The sequence below is a fragment of the Quercus robur genome, chromosome 8 (genome assembly GCF_932294415.1).
Source record: "Quercus robur chromosome 8, dhQueRobu3.1, whole genome shotgun sequence".
NCBI classification, from domain to species: domain Eukaryota; kingdom Viridiplantae; phylum Streptophyta; class Magnoliopsida; order Fagales; family Fagaceae; genus Quercus; species Quercus robur.
In genome coordinates, this window is record NC_065541.1 from 48,521,969 (window position 1) to 48,547,937 (window position 25,969).

The 25,969-nt window shown below is 33.5% G+C and overlaps 1 protein-coding gene, 1 long non-coding RNA gene and 3 other non-coding genes across 5 annotated transcripts; all 5 read right to left on the minus strand.

Annotated features, from left to right (window-relative positions):
• Positions 1–1,234: 1,234 nt before the first annotated feature.
• Positions 1,235–2,878, minus strand: LOC126696783 (LOB domain-containing protein 1-like). Its single transcript, XM_050393506.1, has 2 exons — positions 2,271–2,878; positions 1,235–1,881 (listed from the first exon to the last, which is right to left on the minus strand). The coding sequence occupies exons 1-2, from the start codon at positions 2,448–2,450 to the stop codon at positions 1,528–1,530; spliced, it is 534 nt and encodes a 177-aa protein (XP_050249463.1). The 5' UTR covers positions 2,451–2,878; the 3' UTR covers positions 1,235–1,527.
• Positions 2,879–6,541: 3,663 nt separating this feature from the next.
• LOC126696784 (uncharacterized) lies at positions 6,542–7,397 on the minus strand. The gene is made up of 2 exons (XR_007646100.1): positions 7,205–7,397; positions 6,542–7,054 (listed from the first exon to the last, which is right to left on the minus strand). It is a non-coding gene; the product is annotated as an uncharacterized LOC126696784 (long non-coding RNA).
• On the minus strand, positions 7,261–7,476 carry LOC126697973 (small nucleolar RNA U3). The gene has a single exon (XR_007646344.1). It is a non-coding gene; the product is annotated as a small nucleolar RNA U3 (small nucleolar RNA).
• Positions 7,477–12,753: 5,277 nt separating this feature from the next.
• Positions 12,754–12,969, minus strand: LOC126697971 (small nucleolar RNA U3). Its single transcript, XR_007646342.1, has one exon. It is a non-coding gene; the product is annotated as a small nucleolar RNA U3 (small nucleolar RNA).
• A 5,486-nt stretch (positions 12,970–18,455) lies between these two features.
• Positions 18,456–18,671, minus strand: LOC126697970 (small nucleolar RNA U3). The gene has a single exon (XR_007646341.1). It is a non-coding gene; the product is annotated as a small nucleolar RNA U3 (small nucleolar RNA).
• Between the last annotated feature and the right edge of the window lie 7,298 nt (positions 18,672–25,969).

Below are 25,969 nucleotides of genomic sequence, written 5' to 3' on the forward strand. Positions count from 1 at the left end.
AGAAAAAGAAAAATCTAGAAGAGACGGGATAGGGATAAGATGTAAAACATGTGTGAAGGAGAGAAAAAAGATTAAAGCAAAAATGACGCATAAGTTAAAATAAGACTTGACAGAGAAAACAAAAGGAAAAGGGAAAAAACGTTATTAAAAATTAAATTAAATTAAAGGGTGCGCCTTGGTTTATGGTTTGGTTATAACATGGGTATAATTTAAGGCTTGGGTTTATGACTTGATTGGCCCACTCAACTTTTAATTACATTATACATATTAATTATACACAACAAATTATAGAAGACGATTAATAAACAAATTAAACAAGTAAATTATGTTAAGCTAAACAATAATAAAACAATACATTATAAAAGACAAACAAATTAAATTATGTTAGGCTAAACAATAATAAATAATTTTATAATTAATGAAATAACAATATAACAAATTATAGTTTATAAAAAACAAACAAATTAATAAAACAACTAAACAACAATAATTAATAATTTTATTAATATTTCAAATGAACTTATAGTTTATTGTTTACTCTTTTGCTAGAATTATGGACAAATATTTGATAAAAAAACCACCTAGAAAGCAATTGTAAACTTTATGTATTTACGTGTTCTTTTATTGTTGTTGTTGTCAATATACAAAATTTTCTTTTTATTAGATTGTGTAATTTATGCTTGTTGAGGAATACTCCGAAAAAAAAGCTACCACTACTTCTCAAAAAAATAAAAAAAGTAAAAGCTTCTTGAGGATAGTGGCACGTCATTGATTGGTTGTCTTCTTCTACATTTTACTTCTCTCTCGTTATTTTGAATGGAGAATTGAGAACCATGGTATAATCTAGTTCCTTCCAAATTTGACACGTGCAAACTCTCTCTCTCTCAAACTTCATGCATGTAAAATTCCAATTTAGAAATCTGGGATAAGGCCACCAAATATAGTTAGGCATATAGGCGGCTTTCAGTCTCTTCAGCTAGTTTCTGACAAATGGGAGTTAAAAAAATCTTTTGTTCTAGTACTTCTCTTTTTGTCTTCTGGTGCCGGTTTTCTGAAATATTACAACATCAAATACAGCGAAATATGTAAATTATTGAATCATTCGATGTATAGTTTATCGTGAGTTACATCATTTTAAAGATAAACATAAACTGTTTGAAAATGAGGTGATCATGCTGAATTTCTAATTGATACAAGGCAGAAGATTTTATCTGTAAAAAGCAAGAGCACAAAATACGCAGAAAGCATAACACTGCCAATAAAATATCACCAATAAATTAAGTAATCATTGACAAGAATTTGATCCTACCATTACATCATGAAACAAATTGACAACTTATTAGGTTATTTCCACACTGAAAATGTGTAGTTCTTCACAAAGTTTAACTCGCTAGTCCTAAAGATTATTTGTTATTACAATAAATCAATTCACCTGCTTCCTAATATATATGGTTCACCTTTTACCTAAGGATATATACTTTCGTGTTCACTAGTCTTCTATGTAAAATATTTTTTTATGTGGGTTTTTTATTCTTCTAATAAAAACCAGTCACACTCTGCTGGAAATTTGACAGGATCATAGGCCATTAACGCAGCATCATCTAACATAAAACTGCCTTCATCAAGCACTGGGGCATTAATGGGATGGACAAGACGATCGAGGTGATTGACATTCCTAAGAAGTCCTAAAAGCTCGTCTCTTTGTGCTTGTGACTCCAGAACTCGAGCACTTATAGATTCCAATTGCACCTTGAGTTCCTGAACCATCTTTTGCAAATGGAAAATAGCTCCAGCACTGCCATACACAGGGTCTCTGAGCCTGGCTGTTGCTTCATAGACTATGGCTTTGACAGCATCCTCCCTGCTTGTCTCCTCCACCATCTATGACCAAAATGACAAATCCAATATCTTAGAATAAGACGTTCCTAATTAAGAAATTTTATTTTATAACAAAAGAAAATTAAAAGTTAAACTTAAGTTGGGCTTTTTCCATGCCACTTGATCACACTATAATCAATGGAACAGTACATATCATGTAATTGGACCGGACCTTTTGACAGGAAGTGTTAATAGAAATTCTCTATCTAACTTTTTGTATTCCATTTTCTTTTCCATCAATTGTAGTACATCACAAATTGTGGAATCTGTATTAATGATAATCCAAAAAAGTGGTATAAAATATTTTTATTCGAAACAGTGTATAAATGATAATCCCAAAATTATAAACCTAGAAAAGATTACATGCATGTTCCACACCATAGGTATCCCACCTGAATCATTTTGATGACATTGCTGGCACCAAATACTTTATGCACGCCAGCAAACTTCTCAGCCTCTTCAGCTGGAAAGTATGGCGCAAGCAAGCAATCACTCTCACATTTCCGGCGTAGCATCCTACAAGCAGCGCACGGTTGGTGAGCCCTGCCTTGTGCTACCACTTGGAAACCCATATTTTTCCTTTGAAATGCAAGGTTGAGGAGTGGAAACTTATAAGTATATATAACAGAAGAAGAAGAAGAAGAAGATATCAGTAAGATGTTGATGGAGTAACTAGTTTCTTTGGGGTGCTAAAATTTCAAAGTTAAGTGCAAGGAAGTTGGGGAGGCGGCCACTTAGTACACGTCTAATTTGATCACTATGTTGAAAAAAATGTTGTGATATCTCAGTGTTAGGACAGTAGTGAACCTAACAAGCAGTACTGGCACAAAAGCTAGGATTTTTCAAACACACTGTTGATATTGGAGACATAACTTAGTCTCTATCCAATGAAGAAATTTCCTGTTTGGTGACATCCAACTTCTGTCTTAACTGGCTGTCATACATACAGAATTTGAAAAAAAATTGCCTAATTTGCCAGTTTGGACTTTGGAAGGGTTTTTTTTGTTTTGCCTTAGAAGGTAGATAATTTTGTTTTTAGAAGGAAGAAGAATATTTTCCCCCAATGGGAATATAATTCAGAATTCGCAATGATTCTATTGGGACACATCATTAAGCTTATCACAATCCTTGAGATGAGCTCCAATTCATGCACTTTAGTCAAACTTATCTTCTGCAAGTTTTGATTTTTCTCGTATTGTATATTTTTGTTACTCATGTAGAAAATCTTTAAATTGTGATTAAATTCCATGACTCTATCATTAGTTTCAATGCCCACGTGTTTTTGATCATTTCATGACCAGCCGTAGCTAGATTTTGGACCGCGACTGGAATGCAAGTCTCCACGAAAGTTCCTAAAAGATTTGAAATTGTTGGATCAGTCATAATTCATCAACAATTAAACAAGTCTTAAACGTTTAGAAGGAGTTAGTTATCTAATTGAATTGTTTTACCTATACATCTTTGGTTAAATCTGGCCGGTCCTTGGTGGATTTTGGATATATATTTTATAGCATTATATTAATTGATTAATATATTTTATTTGTAACTTAATTTATTACGAAAATACAAGGAAAATATATCATATTCATCAGTCTATTTAGGGTTCGAAACTGTAAAATAAAAGCAAAAGAAAGAAGGGAAAATAATATAGTATTTTTTTTTCTCTACAAAATAAAAGAACATTATTATTATGTTTGAAAAATGATAAAAACGTATTCTTTATGCTACAACTTGTTATTTTTCAACTTGTGTTTAAACAATTAAATTGATTTATCAATTTACATGTTTTATTATCAGTTTAGTTTAGTTTTTTGGATTCTATATATTTATATGAGAGATACGACGTCTACAACATTTTTACAACAAATCACAGGTGGTTAGTTGTTATTGTTTTAAATGTTGTAAAAATGTTGTAGACATATCATTTCTCTATTTATATACATTAATAATTGTTCAATTTCTCTCTCTCTCTCTCTCTCTCTCTCTCTCTCTCTATATATATATATATATATATATAGGGTTGGGTTTAAATTACAGTTGATGTAACTCTAAGTAATGTTACACCACTCAATATTTTTTAATTTGATGCGAATTTTGAAAAATCTACCGTTAGATTATATTATCTTCTTATATTTTCCATAATTTTAAGTTGATCAAAGATTTATAGCCATGTCATCAATCAATTTTTTAAATTCAAATTTTTGTAGTTTAAAATAATACATAAAAGATTAGTTTATGGATTAAATGGTAAATAACATCCAATTGACATGAAAATTGGCATGATTATTAAGAACATATAGAACATATAATTCACGAGTGAAATTTTCAAAATATGAATTCTATAATAAGTTATTGGGTGGTGTAACATTACTTAGAGTTACATTAGGTGTAACTTAAACCCAATCCATATATATATTGAGTTGAAAAGTGTTATATTCATAACATTTTTACAATATTTTCACAACAAATCATAGATGATAAGTTGTTACCGGTTCTAATTTGAACCATTATTGAAAGTACATTTTTGCCCACCAATAACCGTTAATAACAATAACAACCTGCCACTTAAAATTTATTGTGAAGATGTTTTTGACATAACATTTCTCTATTAAGTTTGCTAATTTTGCTATTGAGTTACGTATTCTTTTGATTATTTGCATAAAATTTTTATTTATCTTGAAAAAAAGAAAAAGAAATATATTGTGTCTAATATTGTATATTTCTAACGTATATACACACGTATAATGACGTACATATATTATTTATAAACATCTAAAGATTGACTAATCCATCCTACTTTCAATTTTTTTTCTCCCTACAATAAGTTTGGTCTTGTCAGGCGGAAAAAGAAAAAGAAAAAAAAAAGGTGTTTGGTCATGTCGGTCTCTAAAATTCTTCTAAAAAATTGTCGGTCTCTAAAAAAAAATTACACTTTTTTTGAATTTTCTTACTCATAGATCTCAAAAAATTATATTATTAAGAAAAATTTTGCTTCAAATAGAGAACCATGCGTACAATTTTTCAAACAAATCATCTTAGTCTAAAATGCTGAGGTTATAGAGTGGCCTCACGACCAAGGTAGATGAAAATAAATCATTCAAGGAGGATAACGATAAGAGAAGCTACCGAAATTTTTTAATTTACTAAAAAAAAAAAGTCTAACTACCTTCAGATTCCAAGCATGGAGTTCGAGTTGTGAATTCATTGTTAATAACAAGAGCAACACTAACAAATAGATTGCTGTTTGTATATCCTTTTATATAAAAAAAAGAATGCTGTTTGTATCCAAATAGAATGATGGTGTAATGAGAGAAATCAGAACAGCCTTACAAATTGCAATCACAAAACCATATGTCTATATTCAGTAACAAATGAGCTTTTCATCTGGTAAACAAATTGAACATATTCAATAATTTATAAGAAAACATTCAAGGAGCAAGAAAGCTCCAGCAAGTGTAAGAACTTGATCTTTACATGATCTTCTGTGACAAAAACTGGAGTCAGTGAGAGTAAAATGTGAGCAAAGGTTCTCTTGTTCTTAGTCAATTCTTGAAACCAAATCCAGACCACCTTTCAGTTCCCTCCTTTACCCTATTTGGGTTGGGATCAAGAATATTCTCAAGTGATTTTCCCTTTCTGTTCCAGGTCCTTCTGGCTTCTTTCAAAAGCCCTAGTAGACTTATTTTTCTCATCCTCGGCATCTGGATTTGTTGTTCCAAACTTTTCTTCTCCCACCTTGAGAATGTACTACAGTGAGCCTGTTTGGATAGGCTGTTAACAAAGCCTTAACACGCGTTTTAGCCAAAACGTGATTTTGTAAATTGTTTGGCTACACAAAATCAGCACGTTTGTGTTTTTTAAACCTAGATTTTTTTTTTTCACATTTTAGAAAGAACTGCTTTTCTCTAATTTTTCAGAAACGCAATTTGAGTTATCGCTAATTTTTTCTTCAGAAAATCAAAATAACGCCAATGATATTTTTAATTACTGAATAAAAGCTCCCATGTATATCTCCTATGTTCTCTCAGTCATTCTGCCATTCTCTGTAGGTTCTCTGTTCTTGCTTCTGCTTTGTTTGACGTCGCTGCTCTTGATCTTGCTTGCCACGTAACCATTCTCCGTTACCCCTCTATTGATTTTATGTTATAGATTTGGGCTTTTTGCTTGGTGGTTACATGATTGTTTGAAATCAAAATTTTAGAACTTATTTTGACTGATGGATTTGTTGCTGCTGCTATTTTTGTTTCTTCATGGGTTGTGGATTTAATTGGGGTTTTGGCTACTTTTGAGACATGCCCATTTTGGGTTTTGGTTAGAATTATTGCTTTAAATTTGTAGACATATAGATATTGTTGGAATCAGAACTCCGTGTTTTTTTTTTTTTTTTTTTGGGTGAGATTAGGAATAAATGGATAAAGGAGTTTTCTTTATTCTGTTTCTCATTCAAAAATCAAGATTGTGTTTGGAATTTACACCAAAAACAACAATTTTTAATATAGTTTATCCAAACACTTATTGTGTCTTTAAAATTAAAAAACACATTTTTTTTTCTTCACATTTTTACCAAATGCTTATTTGTGGTTTTTAAAATTATGTTTACAAAACATTGTTTTTCAAAACATATTTTTTAAAACAGATTATCCAAACGGACCCAGTATCTCAATAAAATCAACCACCCATTAATAAATACCAAAATTCTGTAACATAGCAGCTCAAAAACAGAGGGCACTAAAATCTTAAAGGGGGAAAGTAAGAACAAGGTTAAGATAATTTCTCCAAGTAATTGTTTATTTATTTTATTTTTTTGGGGTGGGGAGTGGAGTTGGGATGCTATAGCTTTAGAGATCTCTTATTAACTAACCCACAAAACCTGTATAGGATAGGGGGCTGTTCTGCAATGCTACAATACATGCCCAAATTTAACTGCGCGCAAGCCAATCCCAACTGGTTCAGCACCATTCCAAAGAAGGCTGATTTCTTCTCCCCATTGGAATGAAGCTTAGCTATATCACTCTCAAAAGAGTTCGAGCCTTGCCATGCATCCCATGATCCCAATCATGTAGAACATCACACCCATCTACGCATCTATACCTGCAATCATGCAATGCTGCCGGTCATATCCTCCAATAACTTCACGGCCTTCTCCAAGAACTTCACTGCCTCCTCAGCTAAGTATCTACCATTTCCAAAGTCAATTGACAGGCAAAAACTTCTAGAATATGATCAGACATCACTTAGGCATTTTTTCAAACACATTGCAACTTAAAGCCTTAGACCAAGCGATTCAATTATAAAAAAAAAAGAAAAGAAAAGAATAAAAACTCACAGAGTTTAGGGATGATTATGATTGTGATCTTTGAAGAGAGCAAAAAAGATTTTTGAAGCCTGTCAGACAGCCGTGCGACCATCCCAACCAGCTGAAGCAAGTTGAGAACGATCCCCTACAGTTCGGTACCTCTAACAGAGGCAACGAGGCCGTTAATCACGCTCTGATCGCACGGCCATGGTTCATCCACCAGGTTTGGGGTCCTATCTCCTTAGTGAGCAAGGATACAGAGGTACGATCCTATAGAACAGATCCTGTTCAAGTAAGGTCGTGCCCTCTCAACTTAGTTTACTCCTAATAAACCAAAGTTCTACTTACTATCTGGTCGATATGGGACAGTGTTGTTTGGTTTGAATCAAACTACTTGTTCGTGGACAAAAATACCCCCATTTCTCCGGACCAATTAGGACAGATGTATCTGAGAGACTGAGACCCGTGGTCTGAAGCGTCTGATCCTATTTCCTATGTTAGTTAATAAAATCTTTCTTTTCAGATAAAAATAAAAATTTTCTGATCCTATTACTTTTTTTTTGAGCAATTCTGATCCTATTACTGCAACAGTAACAATAATAAGAAAAATTGGGATCAAATATGGGTCCTCAATATACTAGCTAGAGTTATAACTACCTCCCGCTATGGCTAAGCAACTATGACATACCATTTTTTTGATAATCCTATGACATACCAATTTGGGTGGTGCCCCTAACTTCATTTTTATTAACATTTTTTTTTTTTTTAATATGTGAGTGTTCATAGAGCATCTATGTTTAGAAACTATTTTTTTTTTCCATTATTTTCTGTTTTCGAAAACAATTTTCTATTTTTGAAAGTAAAAAACTTGTTTGGCAACCTAAAATAAAAAGAAAACAAAAATTGTTCTAAAAACTCAATTTGTGAAAGAAACTGAAAACATGCAAAATGCTGTTTTCAATTTCTAATTTTTAAAATTCAATGAAAATATGCATTTAATGTAATGAATTTATCTCGTTTAATGAATTAGCATTAAAGTTCAAATCCTAGTAACAACATATTTTAGTATTTTCTATTTTTTCTTCAAAAAACTTTTTTTTTTTTTTTTTTAATTTTAACTAACCAAACATGTTTATGATTTCAAAAATATAAGAAAATTGTTTTTTCTTTATATTCCCAAAAACAAGTTTTTGAAAATAGAAAACAAAAACTGTTACCAAACATAATCTAATTATTCTCCAAGTATGTATAGTTTTTTGTCCTATATGCTCGGCATAAATGATTTAGACTCACGATCTTAAGAATCACTTAGGCTACGTTTGGTTGGAGTGAAAATAGGGAGAATGAAAAATAGGGAAGAGAAAATAAGAGAGAGTTTGGGTAGAAAAGGTATTTGGTTGGAATCATTTTGGAGGAGATAAAATAGTGGGGTTTAGCTGTTTTCTCCCCAAGCCCCCCATTTTTTAGCCCCCAAATTGGAGAGAAAATGGGGAGGAGATGTGGTTGGATTAAAATGACTTATCTACCCCTTTCTTTGCTACGTTAAAACTTTTTTTTTTTCCCTTTTTCATTTATGGGTTCTTTGGTCTCACGTTGAATTTTTTTTTTTTCCTTTTTTTTAATCATTTTTTGGATTTTTTGCTACTCACATTTAAACTCCTCTTTTTTTTTTTTTGGTTGCTCTGTATGCAGTTGTGGTCCATACTTTGAATCATTTAGAGTTGAACCATTTTTTCTTTTTATTTTACCTTTATAAAATATTTATATAAAAAAGTTATGTAATAGGAGTATGAGAGTAAATTTATACAAACTCTATTTTCTATCCCTCCACTTTTCTACCCTCCAACCAAATACAAATGAGGGAAGTTAAAATATCTTCTATCTTCCCGCTTTTCCATCCTCTCTCAATTTTCTATCCTCTCACTTTTCCATCCTCCCAACCAAACAGACTCTTAATACTTGAAAATTATTAGATACACCTCACAATTGGGTTGGGTTAATCTAGTTGAGGTCAAAACGGGTCATCCTAAATGAGTTGTAGGCAAATTAAGTTGATTGGGTTATGGGTTGCTTTGTATTTTTTCACAAGCAAAAATCAATAATAATAAATGAACAAGAAAAATGTTAAATGTCAAAAGTAAATAAAAAAAATAGTTAAAAATAAATGTTATATAATACATAGATCTTAAACATACAATTCAATATTCTCTAATGATATTATCATCACAAAAGTTAGGTGATTTGTCTTTATAAAATATTTATATAAAAAAGTTATGTAATAGGAGTATGAGAGTAACTCTATTTTCTATCCCTCCACTTTTCTACCCTCCAACCAAATACAAATGAGGGAAGTTAAAATATCTTCTATCTCCCCGCTTTTCCATCCTCTCTCAATTTTCTATTCTCTCACTTTTCCATACTCTCAACCAAACGGACTCTTAATGCTTGAAAATTATTAGATACACCTCACAATTGGGTTGGGTTAATCTAGTTGAGGTCAAAAAGGGTCATCCTAAATGAGTTGCGGGCAAATTGAGTTGATTGGGTTATGGGTTGCTTTGTATTTTTTTCACATGCAAAAATCAATAAGAATAAATGAACAAGAAAAATGCTAAATGTCAAAAGTAAATAAAAAAAATAGTTAAAAATAAAAGTTATATAATACATAGATCTTAAACATACAATTCAATATTCTCTAATGATATTATCATCACAAAAGTTAGGTGATTTGTTGTTAAGTGCCCAAAAAGGCAAAACAAAATAGTTTTGGTTTTTAAAAGATTTCTTACATTAAAAATAAATCCACAAAATCAAAAAAGATAGAAATTTTTTTTATATTAAAAATAGAACAATTAGTGCCCATAACTTTGGTGGCATTCTCGGGCTACATACAGGTTCCTTTGATTCTCATCCTCTAAGATATAGACTTTGTTCAACTTAAAAACAGTGAAAAAGATGTTAATTTACTTGCAACAGATAAGACTTACAATGCAAGAATCTTATGAGTTTTATTGCAAAAATTCGAGGTTCAAACCAATGCTTTGAACCTTTTATCACATCAAAGGACATAAAAATGTTGTTTTGGTCTAAGCTACTTAATGCTTGCAAAATTTATATTGTAAGCTTAGTTTCTCTAAATCTTATTGCCCCATGGTCAAACTAGAAAGAAATGGTGGCTACTATTTGATTCAACATGGTCATTACCAACGGAATGATTGAGGTCATGTTACATTTACATGGTTTAGCATTTAGAATGATTTGCTAAATTTGTTTAGTCTGATTTTTTTCTTTAAAAAAATTGTTTAAAAAAGGGGTTGGGTTGCAGGTTAGATGGGTTGGCCCAACTCAACCTAAGAGGAAAAAAAAAGGTTTGGTACGACTCAACCCGTTTTTACTCTGGGTAAAAAATTATTGGAATTAGGTTGTGTTAATAGATTTGGGTCCAATTTTACCAGGACTACTATTAAACGAACCCTTTAGGGTTGTTTGATGATTTTAGTTTCATACCCTTCCCTTGTCATTGACAAATAGTATTAGATAAGGGTAAAATTTAGGTTTCTTAGGTGTTGTATTATAGGTTTCCCAATTAAATTCAACTATGTGGTTGTCCTTGAGAAAAATAACATTTTTTTTGGTGTCACATTAGTCAATACAACCATATGATCGAATTTAATTGGAAAACTTAAGGAATAAGACTTGAGGACCAATAACTAAATTTTGTGAGGCAAATTGCTTTTTCCCCTCCTTAAGTATAGGGTAGTTGTTATTTACTTATTTTCCCTTTCAATTTAAAAAGTGAGAATATCCTCCATTTAACTTTAACTTTTTGTCATAAGTACTTTGCCCACTCCGTTAGTATTTTCAATCAAATTAGTGGATTTGTGTTCAAACCTACACTAAAGTAACTTTAGTACCTTCCACACGTTGTTATTATAGTTAGTATTTTCAATCACATAAGCTGATTTTTATTAAAACTCACACTAAAGTAACTTTACCTTCCACACGTTGCTATAGTTTGTGTTGTGGGGGGGGGGGGGGGGGCGGGGGGGGGGGGGGGGTGTGGAGGGGGGATTGAAAGTGTTGAATAATTTTTTATTTTTTATTTTTGAGCAGAAATACTGACATATTTCATTAAACAGAAATTAGTCATAATCGGCATCCTCCATCCACATTGAAAGAACGCTAACACGTTTAATAAAGTTGTGAGCTACAAATTGTTAAATACTTAATGGTTGCAATGCTCGAGTAGATTAAAATCATATATATTTCATAATTAAATGTTTTCATACAGTTCATTTTAGTCTAAGGTTAAGTTTGGTAACTCAACTCAAAATGCATTTTTTATAGATTTCTAGGTATGAAAATGAATTTTGCTATTTTTGTGCTTGTTTGGTAAAATTTTGTTGGGACACAAATTGGCAGAGAGGGCTATCAGCAATGCCGACATCAATTGCCATGCTAGATTCATAATCTCCCTTTGCCTCAAAAATGAGAGCCATAAGACGTCAATGATCAATCAGTTGCTTCTTCAAGGGATGCTGGTGCAGTATGTTCCCTATGGATTTCAAGAGTCTACTTACAGAAGCTCTCTACCTCGTCAAATTGCATTGCTTGAATATGGGCCTCAGCTAGGTACCTGACATTTCCAGGCAATGCAGTTATGCTACTAAACAAAGGGAGGTGTGAACTCAAAACACCACTACTACACAAAGGGAGATGTGAACTCAAACCCCAATGAATCAAAGCCCCAAAAAGAAAACTTTTAACTCTGCTTACTCACATTCAAATGACAAGAACCCAAAAACTGACATTTTAAAAGAAGGCGAACAACCACATCTCACCCCATTAAAAGTCACAATAGAGCATGACAGACATTGACAGTCCTTATTTCTTTTCATAACATCAAAACAGTCACAACAGAACATGACAGTCGTTATTTCTTTTCCTCCCAGAATAACATGAAAACACTACTTAATAATTTTATCAAACACGTTGTGTACATGCATTTTTGCATCAAATTCATAAAGCAAATAATCTGATCGAGCTTATTAATAAAGCAATGCATTTTTGCTGTTACAAACTTTTCTTCTCACACCTTGAGAATGCATTACAGTCTCATTAATAAAAACCAAAATTCTATAACATAGCAGCTCAAAAACTGAGGGCACTAAAATCTTAAAGGGGGAAGTAAGAACAAGGTTAAGATATTTGTTATCCACAATTCTCCAAGTATCTTTTTTTTGTGGGGGTGGGGTGTTGCGGGGGGAAGGGGGAATTGGGATGCCATAGCTTCGGAGTTCTCTTATTAACTAATCCACAAAACCTCTATATGTCAGGGGGCTGTTCTGCAATGCGACAATACATGCACAAATTTAACTGCGTGCAGCCAATCCCAACTGGTTCAACACCATTCCAAAGAAGGCTGATTTCTTCTCCCATTGGAATGAAGCTTAGCTATATCACTCTCAAAAGATTTCGAGTCTTGCTGTGCATCCCAATCATGTAGAACATCACACCCATCTACGCTTCTATCCCTTCAATCATGCAAATCAAATTGGCGAGAGCAAAAAGATTTTTGAAGCCTGTCAGACAGCCGTGCGACCATCCCAACCAGCCGAAGCCAGTTGAGAACGATCCTCTACAGTTCGGTGCCTCTAACAGAGGCAACGAGGCCGTTAATCACGCTCTGATCGCACGGCCATGGTTCATCCACCAGGTTTGGGGTCCTGTCTCCTTTGTGAGCAAGGATACAGAGGTACGATCCTATAGAACAGATCCTGTTCAAGTAAGGTCGTGCTCTCTCAACTTAGTTTACTCCTAATAAACCAAAGTTTTGGTTACTATCTTGTCGATATGGGACAATGTTGTTTGGTTTGAATCATACAACGTTTTACATATATATATATATATATGTATATATATTTTTTTTTGGTTGAAAACAACGTTTTACATATTTAGTTATATATAAATAGAGAAGCCAATCAGATTCTTTATTTACAGAGATATTCTTCGGCCTATTTAAGGGTCTCAAAGGGCTGTTCTGAAATATTTACACTGGTCTGAGTTTTATTTGTAAAAGGCTAAGGCCTAGTTCCCTATAAAGTTTCTATTTTATAGAAGCTTGGCTTGGTTGTATCTTTGAACAGAAAGCTATTCAATCAAGAGTTGGGACCTCTTTTCATTGTTCTGCCAATAAATCAACTTTATTTTTTTAGTAGTGTTGAGTTTGTTGTGTTTTCTGATAAAAAAATTAAATCAGTGGCCTTTTGGGCTGCATCATTTCAGGTGGTAAAAAGGAAAGAAATAGAGGTTTAAATATTAATCTGTGAACAGTGCACAGAGAAGAAGAAAAAAGAAGGAAAAAAAAGCCTAATCATTCATATATTGAGTTGACTTTAACTTGATATCTTAGTAGTTAGTATATCTTGAGGGTTTATATTGAACAAACAGATAAATATCCAAATATGGGTGAAAAACTCTCCAGCGTGTTGGTTGCCTTTTTTAATGGTTATAATTTTTTAAATGTTTAATCATTTTCTTTATTATGATTTATCTAATCTATTGCTATTATATTTTAGGTGTCATTTATATGGATTACAATGATTATATTGATAATAGTGATAATGATCATTCTTATGATGTGGAAAATGATGAACATGATTGATGATGATTTGATCGTCAGTTGATTATGATCGTCCAGATGAAGCTGTTCCTCGCCAGATCAATCTTCTGCACCCCGTGGACGAACGAAAGGAAGTAGTTCGCCGGCGTTGTGCCTGCAAAAAGGTCTCCGATGCCAAAGTTAGAAAGATTGACAAAGGAGAACAATGGGAGTAATTTGCTAGAGTGTTTTCTTACCCTGCCCCTTTCGGGGTTTAGCTTTTTTATATGTGTGCTTGCAGGTCCTTTCTTCTAGCCGTTGGTGGAGTCTTGATGGAGGCTTTAATTTAGCCTAGTAACGTCTTTGCTGGGTGTTAATGATGAGCTGCCATTCCCAACAGTCTGAAGGTTGATTAATGTCTTGTAACCGCTCCGCGAAGAGTGGGAACGAGTGTTCGGATGTTTGAGCGACGACCTTCTCTCTTTGGACGATTTTATCAAGATCGTCCCTATCTTGCCATGTATGGACGATTACCATTTTGGTCGGGCGCATCAATGATGATGAAGAATTATATGATCTTGTTGTTGCTGAATGTCATGCTGCAGTGATATATTATATGAAATATATTGATAAACAACCTTGTAAAGATTTTGAACAACCTTGTTTGACGGGTAATGAAACGAAATGTCATGAAATGTTTAGAATGAAGTCACATGTTATCTTCTAGTTGTGTAATGTTTTATAACATACATATGGACTTCGGCACACAAGACATATTAGACTTGAAGAGTCAGTAGGTATATGTTTGATGATACTTGGACAAAGAGCATGTAATTGGTTGGTTCAAGAAAGATTTCAACACTTTGATGAGACTATACATAGACATTTTCATAGAGTTTTGAAGCGTCTTAACATAATGTCAATGGATATTCTCAAGTCTTCTGACTCTACATTTAGTTTAGTTCCAAGACACATATAAAAAAATCCATTATACATGCCACACTTTCAGGTATTCATTTCATACATTCTAATTTGCTTCTAATATTTGTTAGGATTATTTCCTAAGTAACTAAAATTTATGTTCTATTATAGGACTGTATTGGTGCCATTGATGGTACACATATCCAAGTTGTTGTTGGAGACGACAAGAAAGCTCCAGATTATAATAGAAAGGATGTTTTTAATGTGATGGCAACATGTGATTTTGATTACTTTTCACATTTGTTATAGCTGGATGGGAAGGTGTAGCATATGATAAACGTATATTCTTAGATGCTATCCATTGATAATTTGTCTACTTTCCAAAACCACTATTAGGTATATATTATTTTTATATATTAAATATGTATGAAGGATATTATTTACGTACATCTTACATATATTTTTTTCTTTTACTAGGAAAATATTATTTAGTTGATATTGGATATCCCTTAAAGAAAGGATATTTGCCACCTTAAAAGGGATAGAGGTACCATCTTTTAGATTTTCAACAAGCTAGTCGAGGGAATCACATAGAAGAGAGATTTAACTATGTTCACTCATCACTTAGAAGTGCGATTGAGCAAACTTTTGGAGTGTGGAAGAATAGATGGAAAATTTTGAAGCAAATGCCATCTTATGACATTAAGGACCAAAGAAACATTATAGTTGCTACTTGTGTTTTGCATAATTTTATTAGGAAACATGATAGGGAGGATGAGGGATTCAATTGGGATGAGCATGACTTGGACAGACCAAGAAGCAATAGTAGTAGAGTAGGTAGTAACAGACAGGCAAACGTTGAAAATATACAAGATGAGGAGATAAAATTTGTTCGTGACAAGATAGCTCGGTCCATTTGTGGGTTGTGAACAATATTTTTATTATTTCTATTTTGGTTTTTAATATTTTGGATAAGAACTTTTTTATTATTATTATAATGGATTGTCTAGTTTTGATATTGTTGGCAATGAACATTTTAATATAATTATTTTCTTAATCATTTTAATATCTTTCTCTTGATGAGTTTAAAAAAAATTTAATTTAATATTTTTGGCGATGAACATATCTTTCTCTTGGAGTGTTTGAGTTATATTTCTCATTTTAGGGTATTTAAATACTGAATTTAGAGAACTCATCTTGCCAGTTTTTAGTTTTCAAATAACATTGTTCAATGACACTTTTGTAAATATTTGGAAAATTGTGAGACCCACAATTTGACAATACCCAACAAGTTTTCTTTCTCTCTCCAGACTTTTCTTTTTTTCTTTTTCCCTCTCTTGCACACTGTTTTTGAATATTCTTTATTCTTCTTCTTTCTTTCTTTTATTCTTTTTATTTTCCTCTCTTTTGAATGCTGCTACTCTCTCTTCTTCTTCTCTTTTTTCTTTTTCCTGGTTTAGATGACTTGTGATGCAATTTGGCTTCTTTCATTGTATTCCCATGCTATTTTCTCTCGGCCCCTCTTTACTAGTTTTCTCATTGTAATTTTTTCTTTTGCTTCTTGTCTGGAGAACGGGTTTGCTAGATCCCAGTTGTATAATACTTATTCTTTGGATTCATTAATAAATTTTTGTCTTAACTAAAAAAAATAGTAATTTGGCTTTGATTCAGTTGTTTCGGTGAATTGTTCAAGCTTGGACTTGCAGAGGAGAGAGATCGGATGGAGAGGAAAGAGAGAAAATAAATAAATAATTACATTTTACTGATCATATTAGAAAAATTACACTTTTTCTTTAAAATACCAATACATACTGTGGGGGGACGAGGATCCAAAAAAGCTAATAGGATAGGTAGGGGCATTTCCGATGAGGTAAACTTCATGGAATATTGGCGGTATGCCCCTAGAGAGTACTCACCTAACTTGAGAAGATGTTGAACTACCACAGTTGACAAGGGCACCGAGGACTCCTACCTAACCTCAAAAAGTTAAGAGTCAGGGGTGAAGGGAGCATGGTGCAACTCGAGGGAGAAAAAGGGTGACTTAGCATTAAACAAGGAAAAGAAGAAAAATGAAGGAAAAAACTGCCATCCCCTCTGCATTAAATGCACTATAACCACTTAACTGGCCGCATTAATGGAGAAATAACATGAATAGTGCTCACACAGCCCACACCTTGGTGTAAAACCTTTTAGCAAGGTCTTGATGGGACAAGTATTAAGAGAGATTGATCCTAACCCTCCAAATGTAAAGTCTAGATGCATTTTGGCTAAGTGATATAAAGCCAAGAAACATTTGGATCTAGGGGAGTTCTTTTTGGGGGAGAAAGAAAGAACAGAGAGAGATTATCCAATTGTAACCTATTCCTTGGACCAAACCTGTGGACAGACACTTAGCCATTTAAGGGCTTTTTCTAGTTGAATATTTTTACTACACACCTAAGATTGGTCTGACTATTAATTTTTGTCATAGAATGGGTATTTAAAGGTTGACCTTGCACTCCACCTCTAAAAATGAATTGTGTAAGCAAATAGTAATACAATTATAACTTGCTTATTTCCTTGTTTTTACTTTTTGCTTGCCACACATACCAAACACACAATTATGTTTTTTTACTTTTAAAAAAATGTTATTAGAAATATGGTATCAAACACATTTTTTGCATTATGAGTACTTTAAACACGTGTTTTCACAATATTTTTTAAACCACAGTTTTCACATCATTTTGAACAATACTTAAAATCTACTACCAAACAAGCCCTTAATGTGGCTTTAAAAATAGAAAACATATATATTCACATTGTTACCAAACGCTTATTTATGGTTTTTAAAATGGTGTTTGCAAAACGCACGTTTTAAAAACGCTAGTTTTTAAAACGCACATTTTGAAAGAGCTTATCCAAACAAGCCCTAAGTTTGGTAACTCAACTCAAAATGCATTTTTATAGATTTCTAGGTATGAAAATGAATTTTGCTATTTTTTGTGCTTGTTTGGTAAATTTTGTTGGGACACAAAATTGGCAGAGAGGCTATGAGCAATGCCGACATCAATTGCTATGCTAGATTCATAATCTCCCTTTGCCTAAAAAATGAGAGCTATAAGTCGTCAATGATCAATCAGTTGCTTCTTCGAGGGATGCTGATGCAGTATGCTCCCTATGGATTTCAAGAGTCTCCTTACAGAAGCTCTCTACCTCATCAAATTGCATTTGCTTGAACTTGGGCCTCAGCTAAGTACCTGCCATTTCCAGGCGATGCAGTTATGCTACTAAACAAAGGGAGGCGTGAACTCAAAAGTATACAATTATCTATACACCACTACTACACAAAGGGAGGCGTGAACTCAAAAGTATCCAATTATCTATACACCACTACCACACAAAGGGAGGCGTGAACTCAAAAGTATACAATTATCTATAGCTCTGCTAACGCATATTCAAATGACAAGAACCCAAAAACTGACATTTTAAAAGAAGGCGAACAACCACATCTCACCCCATTAAAAGTCACAACAGTGCATGACAGTCGTTATTTCTCTTCCTCCTAGAATAACATCAAAACACTGCTTAGGAATTTTATCAAACACGTTGTGTTACTTGTGTGCATGCATTTTTGCATCAAATTAGTAGAGAAAACAATCACCACATTGCAACCTAAAGCCTTAAACCAAGCAATTCAATCCAAGAAAAGAGAAGATTAAAAAAAAAAACTCAGAGAGTTTAGGGATATTGTGATTTGTGAAGAGAGCAAAAATATTTTGAAGCCTGTCAGACAGCCGTGCGACCATCCCAACCAGCCGAAGCCAGTTGAGAACGATCCTCTACAGTTCGGTGCCTCTAACAGAGACAACGAGGCCGTTAATCACGCTCTGATCGCACGGCCATGGTTCATCCACCAGGTTTGGGGTCCTGTCTCCTTAGTGAGCAAGGATACAGAGGTACGATCCTATAGAACAGATCCTGTTCAAGTAAGGTCGTGCCCTCTTAATTTATTTTACTACTAATAAGCCAAAGTTCTGGTTACTATCTTGTCGATATGGGACAATGTTGTTTGGTTTGAATCAAACTACATGTCCGTGGACAAAAAAATCTTCTGATCCTATTCCTGCAACAATAACAACAAATTAATTAATTAATTAATTAAGAAAAAAAAAACGGGGATTAAATATGGGTCTTCAAGAGACTACCGAGAGCCTGTTTCGTGTATTATTTTTAATAGAACTAGTCGCTAACCCGTGCGATGCACGGGAAAACTATTATGTATGTTGAAGTTAACAATTATTTGTCTCTTCCTCTTTGATTGTTTATTAAGATTCCAGCCTCAGAATTTTCTATCCTTGATATAAAACATTAAATTACATAATGAAAAATATAAATCAAACTTAAATTTAAATTCAAATTCAAATTCAAATCCTTAACATCCTTAATTATCCAATAAATATATGAAACACAAATTTAAAGAACTACTTAATTAATATTTGAAATAAATTGAAAGCCAACTTTAAAGTATTATTTGTATTTTCTTCCTTTGTTGTTTCACAGTAGCCACTGAATAACTCCTTTTATTTTCCTTGATTACAGATGTTGGTGTGAGTTGTACATTGCTTTCAACATCAACTTTTTGAAACTTTGTAGAATCACCATCTTATTATCACATTCATTTGAAATACTACTGATGTAAGCCTGTCAATAGAATAGGTTGAGAAATCTATTAGAAACAAACACATAAAGAACAAACACAAAGATAACCAAGACAAAACCCTCAAACCCACATTGCTCCTTTTATAGAACTTGACATACAAAACAGAAAATTGGTTATATCATAGGTGCTAAAAAGTACTTAATACAGACAGTTATTTAAAAACAATGCAGAAAATTATTCAAAACAATGCAGATTTTATGAAATAGTGCAGTGCAGTGCAGTACAGTGCAGATTTTTATGAAACAGTGCAGTGTAAATTTTGGTTGTAAAAAAAAATGCAGATTCTAGATGTAAAATAGTGCAGATTTTATGTAGAAAAATAGTGCAGAAAAATAACGTTTTGAAGAAGAAAACTTTTTTAAAAATTGGATCCATAGACCAAATTTTACACATAGAGAACAAACACAAAGATAACCAAGACAAAACCTTCAAACCCACATTACTCCTTTTATAGCACTTGACATACGAAACCTAATTTATTTAGATTCGAATACATGTTAGAAACAAAAATCCCAAAGCCAAAACCTATTAGTAAAATCACATACCAACCAATACAACAAATTAAATCATAGGAACAAATAACAGTGCTCCTTTTATAGAACTTAACATAAATAAAATAAATCCTAAAGCCAAAGCCTATTAGTAAAATCACCTATCAAACTATACAAATTTTAAGCCATGAATTGCGATTGTAACAAATAATCTCTAAAAATACACTATTTATAATATAGGGTTCTGTATTTGCCAACATACTTGAAAAATGTAGAGGTCCATGGGTAGGAAGTATCGGAATTTGGGGGAGAAATAATTTGGGGGAGACATTAAAAGTCACAAACCAAAACAATGCAGAATTAAAACCTTTTATATAGGCAGCAATGCATCAACCACACACTAATAACACTAAAAGAAAATTACACAATTAACTTTTCATATATACATTACTAATTAAATTCACACACATGCTCAATGTTTCGGTATCATATTTCACTAAACAATCAATGAGTAAAATAAGAAACATAGAAATATGATACACACCAACATTGATGTAATACACTAAAAAAAATAGAACTAACATAGTGATGACAATGCAAGAATACACAGAAGGTTCATTTCACTTATAAATGGCCTCGCTAAATGGTCAACAACAGAAGAGACATATGACAGAGAAAGCACAAGATTAAAGCTACTACAAAAGAAAATGAGCATTTTGAACTTACCAGTTACCAGTACTGCCCAAAAACAATGTAAAGTATGAAAAATCAGCAGATCCAAAGAGAATATATATTGGAAACTTAATTGGATTAGGAATCTCTCCACTTATGACTGTCAACCTTAGCATCAAAACTTCTCTCTTCTTGTATCCATCTGGGTTGGAAGAAACACAATGAGAAAGAAACATAAATCTTGCATACTTTCATGAGTTGGAGGACCCTAAAATCATCATTAACATATATCACAAATTACAATGAGAAAGAAACATTGTTAAATCTACATTGAAAATTTAAACACTGCCAAAATTCAAACATTTTTTGAGGGCTGAGTTATTGTTTTTCATAATTATAGTTGTCGGATGCTTTGGCTAGGTAATTTGACACATATTGATTTGAACTTAAAGCATCTCTTGAAATAGCCACCACTATAGAAGGATCTTATAAATTATTGAGAAACAAAGACTTTTAATTTTTTTTTTCAATCAATTAAACAAATAAATGCATACCTAATAAAATCAATCTAAACCATGATATAAGGTTGGTACAAAATCAAGGAAGACAATAAGCAAACAATTTTATATTTGAGAATTATAAAAGAATCTACTAAATTGAATTGATTATAGATTATAACTAAGCTTTCTTAGTCCATTAGTTATTCACTGATAAACACAATCCAAAACAAACTTGGACTATGTTAAGGTCAAAAGCTATCTTTATAACCCATGCCTCCAAGCCAGGCATTTTGTCAAACACTTTGAGGATGATGGGGTTGGCCTCTTTTCTCTTCTCATGCAGTGAAGAACTGTTAGAACTACGGGTTTCCATTATTTATTAAACAATCCAAAATTAGAAAAAGAGAGATAGAGATAGACCTGATGCCAACGGTGACAACCAAAAAGGCAACCACACCTCTGCTAGGATTCAGTTGGCATTGGGACTGAGTAATTGGCATCATCATCATTACCTGAAACTGAAACTCAAAAAATAAGATTTAGAGAAAATCATAGAGAAAGAATTTCTTGAGACTAACCTACCCAAACCTTCAAAACAGAAATAAATTCGCCACAAAATGCAAAATAGCAGTAGCCCCAACATAACATTCCACAGTCTAGCATATAAAAAACCGAAAGATTATATTACCCATTAAACTTGTTTACTGTTTCATAATGTACAAAACTAACTTATGTTTACAATGCCTGTATAATAAATTATAGAAAAGGAAAACCAATGTAAGATAAATACAACAAAAAATACCATACATCAAACCAAAACAAACCCAGAATCAAAACCAAATTAAAGAATCCTAGGAAAATAAAAATCCAATAAAAATTGCATTAAAAAACAATTCAATACCAGGATTTTAATGATTCTTCTTTGGTATAACTCTGACAACAAAGGAAGAAGAAGATGTAGAAACTCTGCAAAAAACAAAAAATCAATTAAGAGGAAAGAGAAAAAGGAAAGAAGCACACCACAAAGCAACGATCGGGTTTTCTGAAGGACGGCTCAATCGGCTGGGTCGGACTAATGGACGGGCTAGGAGGCAATTGTGGAGGCCACTTTCGCCTTCAACGGTGGCGATGTCAACAACCCTGGTTAGATTCAGAGAAAGGTGAGAGATAAAGACCGATGGCGTTTGGGATTGAAATTCAGAGTTGGGTTTTGGGGAGAAAGGTAGAGAAAGAGAGAGAGAGAGAGAGAGAGAGAGAGAGAGGAATCAGCGTAGGGTTTGTGGGTACTGGGTATCGGGTTTGCTTTTTATGATTTTGGAAAAATATTTTGGGCTTCTTATTGTTATTTTTTATAATTTAATTAATGTTTTTTTTATAATTTAATTAATGTTTTTTTTTTAAATTTAATTAATGTTGATGTAGAAAATTGTGGAAGCTTCAAAAGCTTTGGTTTTATATATATATATAGATGACTAAGGTTGTGTACGGAGAAAAGTTGAAAAAAAAAAAGTAAATTTTTTACTATCTAATTTATTTTTACTGTTATTCATACGTCTAGTACTTTTTGGTACTATTTATGGATTCCACTATACTATTTCAATTACCATTTAGCTTTATTTACAATATTTAGTAAAAAAATTTTAATTTCAACTAAATAAGTTATTCCCAAATAAACTCTAAATTATATGTTGATCTTCAACCTTTGCAACACTCTTCCTCTTTATGGAATGGACATCAATTGTGAACAAAATATGTAACATAGAACATAGACATACAACCTACCACTATGGCTGAGCGACTATGAGATATGGCATACAATTTTGGTTGGTGCCCTTAACTTCTATTTGATTAACTTTTTATTTTTATTTTTTAATAATATGTGGGTGTTGATAGAGCATCTAATCGAATCTAATTAAGTGTAGTTTTTTTTTTGGATAAATTTCAACCTATGACATCCTCTTCCGATGATCATACTTTTTATTGTCAAATCAAGACACCAATAATTTTTTGTGTAGGCAGAGATTGAACTTCAGATATCTTATTCAATCATCAGAGACTTTACTGGTTGAGTTAATTTTTTGTATAGTTTTTTGTCTTATACACATCGGGTATATAATAAATTAAAGGAAAAATCACTTAAGTTGATCCTAGATTATTGCATAAAAGACTTAAATTCATGATATTATGGGTCACTTAATGCTTGAAAATTATTAGAGAGACCTCACAATTGGGTCGGGTTAATAGAGTTTAGATCAAAATGGGTCATCCTAAACAAGTTGCAAGCAAATTGAGTTGACTGCGTTATGGGTTGACTCATATTTTTTTCACATGCAAAAATAAATAATAATAATAAATGAACAAGAAAAATGCTAAATGTCAAAAAAAAAAAATAGTAAAAAATAAAAAGTTAAATAATACATAGATTCTTAAGCTTACACAATTCAATGTTCGCTAACGATATTATCATCATAAAAGTTAGGTGATTTGTCATTGAGTACCTAAAAAGGCAAAAACAAAATAGTTTTGATTTTTTAAAGATTTCTTACATTAAAAAAACCATAAAATTAAAAATAGAAATTAGGTGCCCATAAATTTGGTGGCATTCTCGCGCGACATACTCATTCCTTTGAGTCTCATCCTCTAAGATATAAAATTTGTTCAAATTGGAAACAATGAAAAAGATGTTGGCTTACTTGCAACAGATGAGGCTGACAATGCAAAAATCTTGTTGAGGGCCATTTGTAAGAGCCCAGGCAGATAGAAAGAAAGTCCAATAATAAGGGCAACAAGGAATTGACAAAATAGATAGCAAAAAACCATTAGGCCCAAGCGGCAGGAATAATGGATCACAGGCCCAACAAATAAACAAATGAGTCTTGAAGAGGCAAGTGGGCTCAAAGAAGCCCGAAAAGAAAGAAATAGCATCCCATGGGCAGTGTATGAGGTAGAAAAGCGAGAAAGGGCCGCCGCAGGCCCAAGACAATGCAAACTAAAAGAGTAAGGGGTTTATGGCAGGCCTATGAATCCCAAGGATGAGAATAAGGTTATTGGGCCAGGGAAGCCCAATGAAATTAGTAAAAAGCCCATGGGAGTGTGGAATTAGCAAACAGGCCGGGGAAGCCCAAAGAAAGCAAACAGGCCGTGGATGCCCAAAGGAAAGCCCAAAGGGACATAGGAGCCCATAAGTAAAAGCAAAATAGTGGCCATGACAAGCCACTAAAAGAAGGAATAAACGGCTGGCCCAAAAGAGGCCCAGCAGGATTAAGTTATTACGGCAAGAATAACAGTACAACATTGTAAGAAATAAAGAAAACCAAGAGTGGGCCAAAGAAATGAAAGACCCATCATCAGACAAAGTCCAGCTCTTGAATGGAGCGGGAAAACAAAGAAAAGCCCACATAAAAGGCCAGAAAACACGGACGGAGAGTCTCCAGATTACGGCAAACGCATGAGCAGCAGGCAGACTTTTGGACATATCTGAAAGGAAAGCACGCACAAGGCCTAGGCACCACCAGCCTATACCCAACCAATATGGGACGTGGTGGGGCCATGGGTCAGAGGTAAGAGGTAAAGGGGGTATGGTTTGGTGGTGGGGAGAGGGGAAAAGACCTATTTTGCGGCTCCTGCCCAAGCCCTTTTGGGAGGTACGTCTTGCTGGGATGACAAACCACCCAAAAGAGGCAAGGTTAAGGGGGGAACCGTTAGGTGCATGCCTTGAGGAAAAGAGAGAGAAAGCATTTATGCTGTGGCAGGTAAGAGTGCTACGGTGGACTGACGAATGAAACAAACCTGCCGTTGCCTGGCAAAGGTGAGACACACAGACGAACCCTTTGGTGGTCGGCAAGTACGCCTAGACTAGACAAAAGCGGTTAAGGGGCAAAGTGGCAAAACATTGGCCACGGCAGGCACTATAAAAGGGCCCTTGCCATGCCCTGAAAACAGGATCGAAAAACAGAGGGCATTCACGGAGTAAAAGAAAAACAGAGTAAAAGAAAACAAGAGAAAGAAAAGAAAAAGATAAGAGAGAAAAATAGAGGAAAGAATAGAGGAAATTGAGGAAAAAAGAGAGATAATACAATGGGCATGCACCAGTAGGTCGGTTTCCCTCTCTCCCCCTTCAAATCCTGCTCTCTTCCAAAACGTAACAAGGATTCCTTTTGGGCAATAACCATTCAAGTCTGACTCCCTCAAAGCCATTAATCCCCACGGTAGGATCTTTTCCTGGGAGATTATTTGCATTGAGAGGAGGCGTTCTCCCCTCTTTGGTTTTGCTTCAGCGGACCAAACTTAAAACTTGATTTATGCCCGTTCTTGATTAGTTCATATTATTTTCTTTCTCCTTTACTTTCTCTGTAAATGACATTATCATGACTGTAATCATGTTTTATAAGTAGGGATTACTTGGCCATTTTTGTTAAATAGTCAGAATACTCTGTTTTGCTATTATTATTATATCTGTCTGCCGTAACTCATCTGAAACAGTTTTGCTTGCCGTAAGCCTACTCCTGGCAGACGAGGCATAGTTTGTGCACAAACTGGCCCAAGTTGAGTTAAAATTGGACCGGCCCCAACTCCCTTACTCAGAAACATTCGGGCCCATTACCGCAGGAGGCAGCCCAGCCCAACGCACAATACGCAAAAAAAGCCCCTACAAATCTTATGAGTTTTATTGGAAATTTGAGGTTCAAACCAATGCTTTGAGTCTTTTATCATATCAAAGGATGTAAAAATGTTGTTTCAGTCTAAGTTTACCATATTGAGTTTATATTGTAAGCTCAATTTCTCTAAATCTTGTTGACCCGTAGTCAAAGTAGAAAGAAAACTTTATGGTGGCCACTATTTGATTCAATGTAGTCATTACATATGGAATGATTGATGTCATGTTACATTTACATGGTTTAGCATTTGGAA

Excerpts from the sequence above, each read along its gene's own strand:
- LOC126696783 (XM_050393506.1), bottom strand. The coding sequence starts at position 2,450 with ATGGGTTTCCAAGTGGTAGCACAAGGCAGGGCTCACCAACCGTGCGCT. Across the intron at positions 1,882-2,270 it reads ATGTCATCAAAATGATTCAG|ATGGTGGAGGAGACAAGCAG; the intron begins GTGGGATACCTA and ends TTTTGGTCATAG.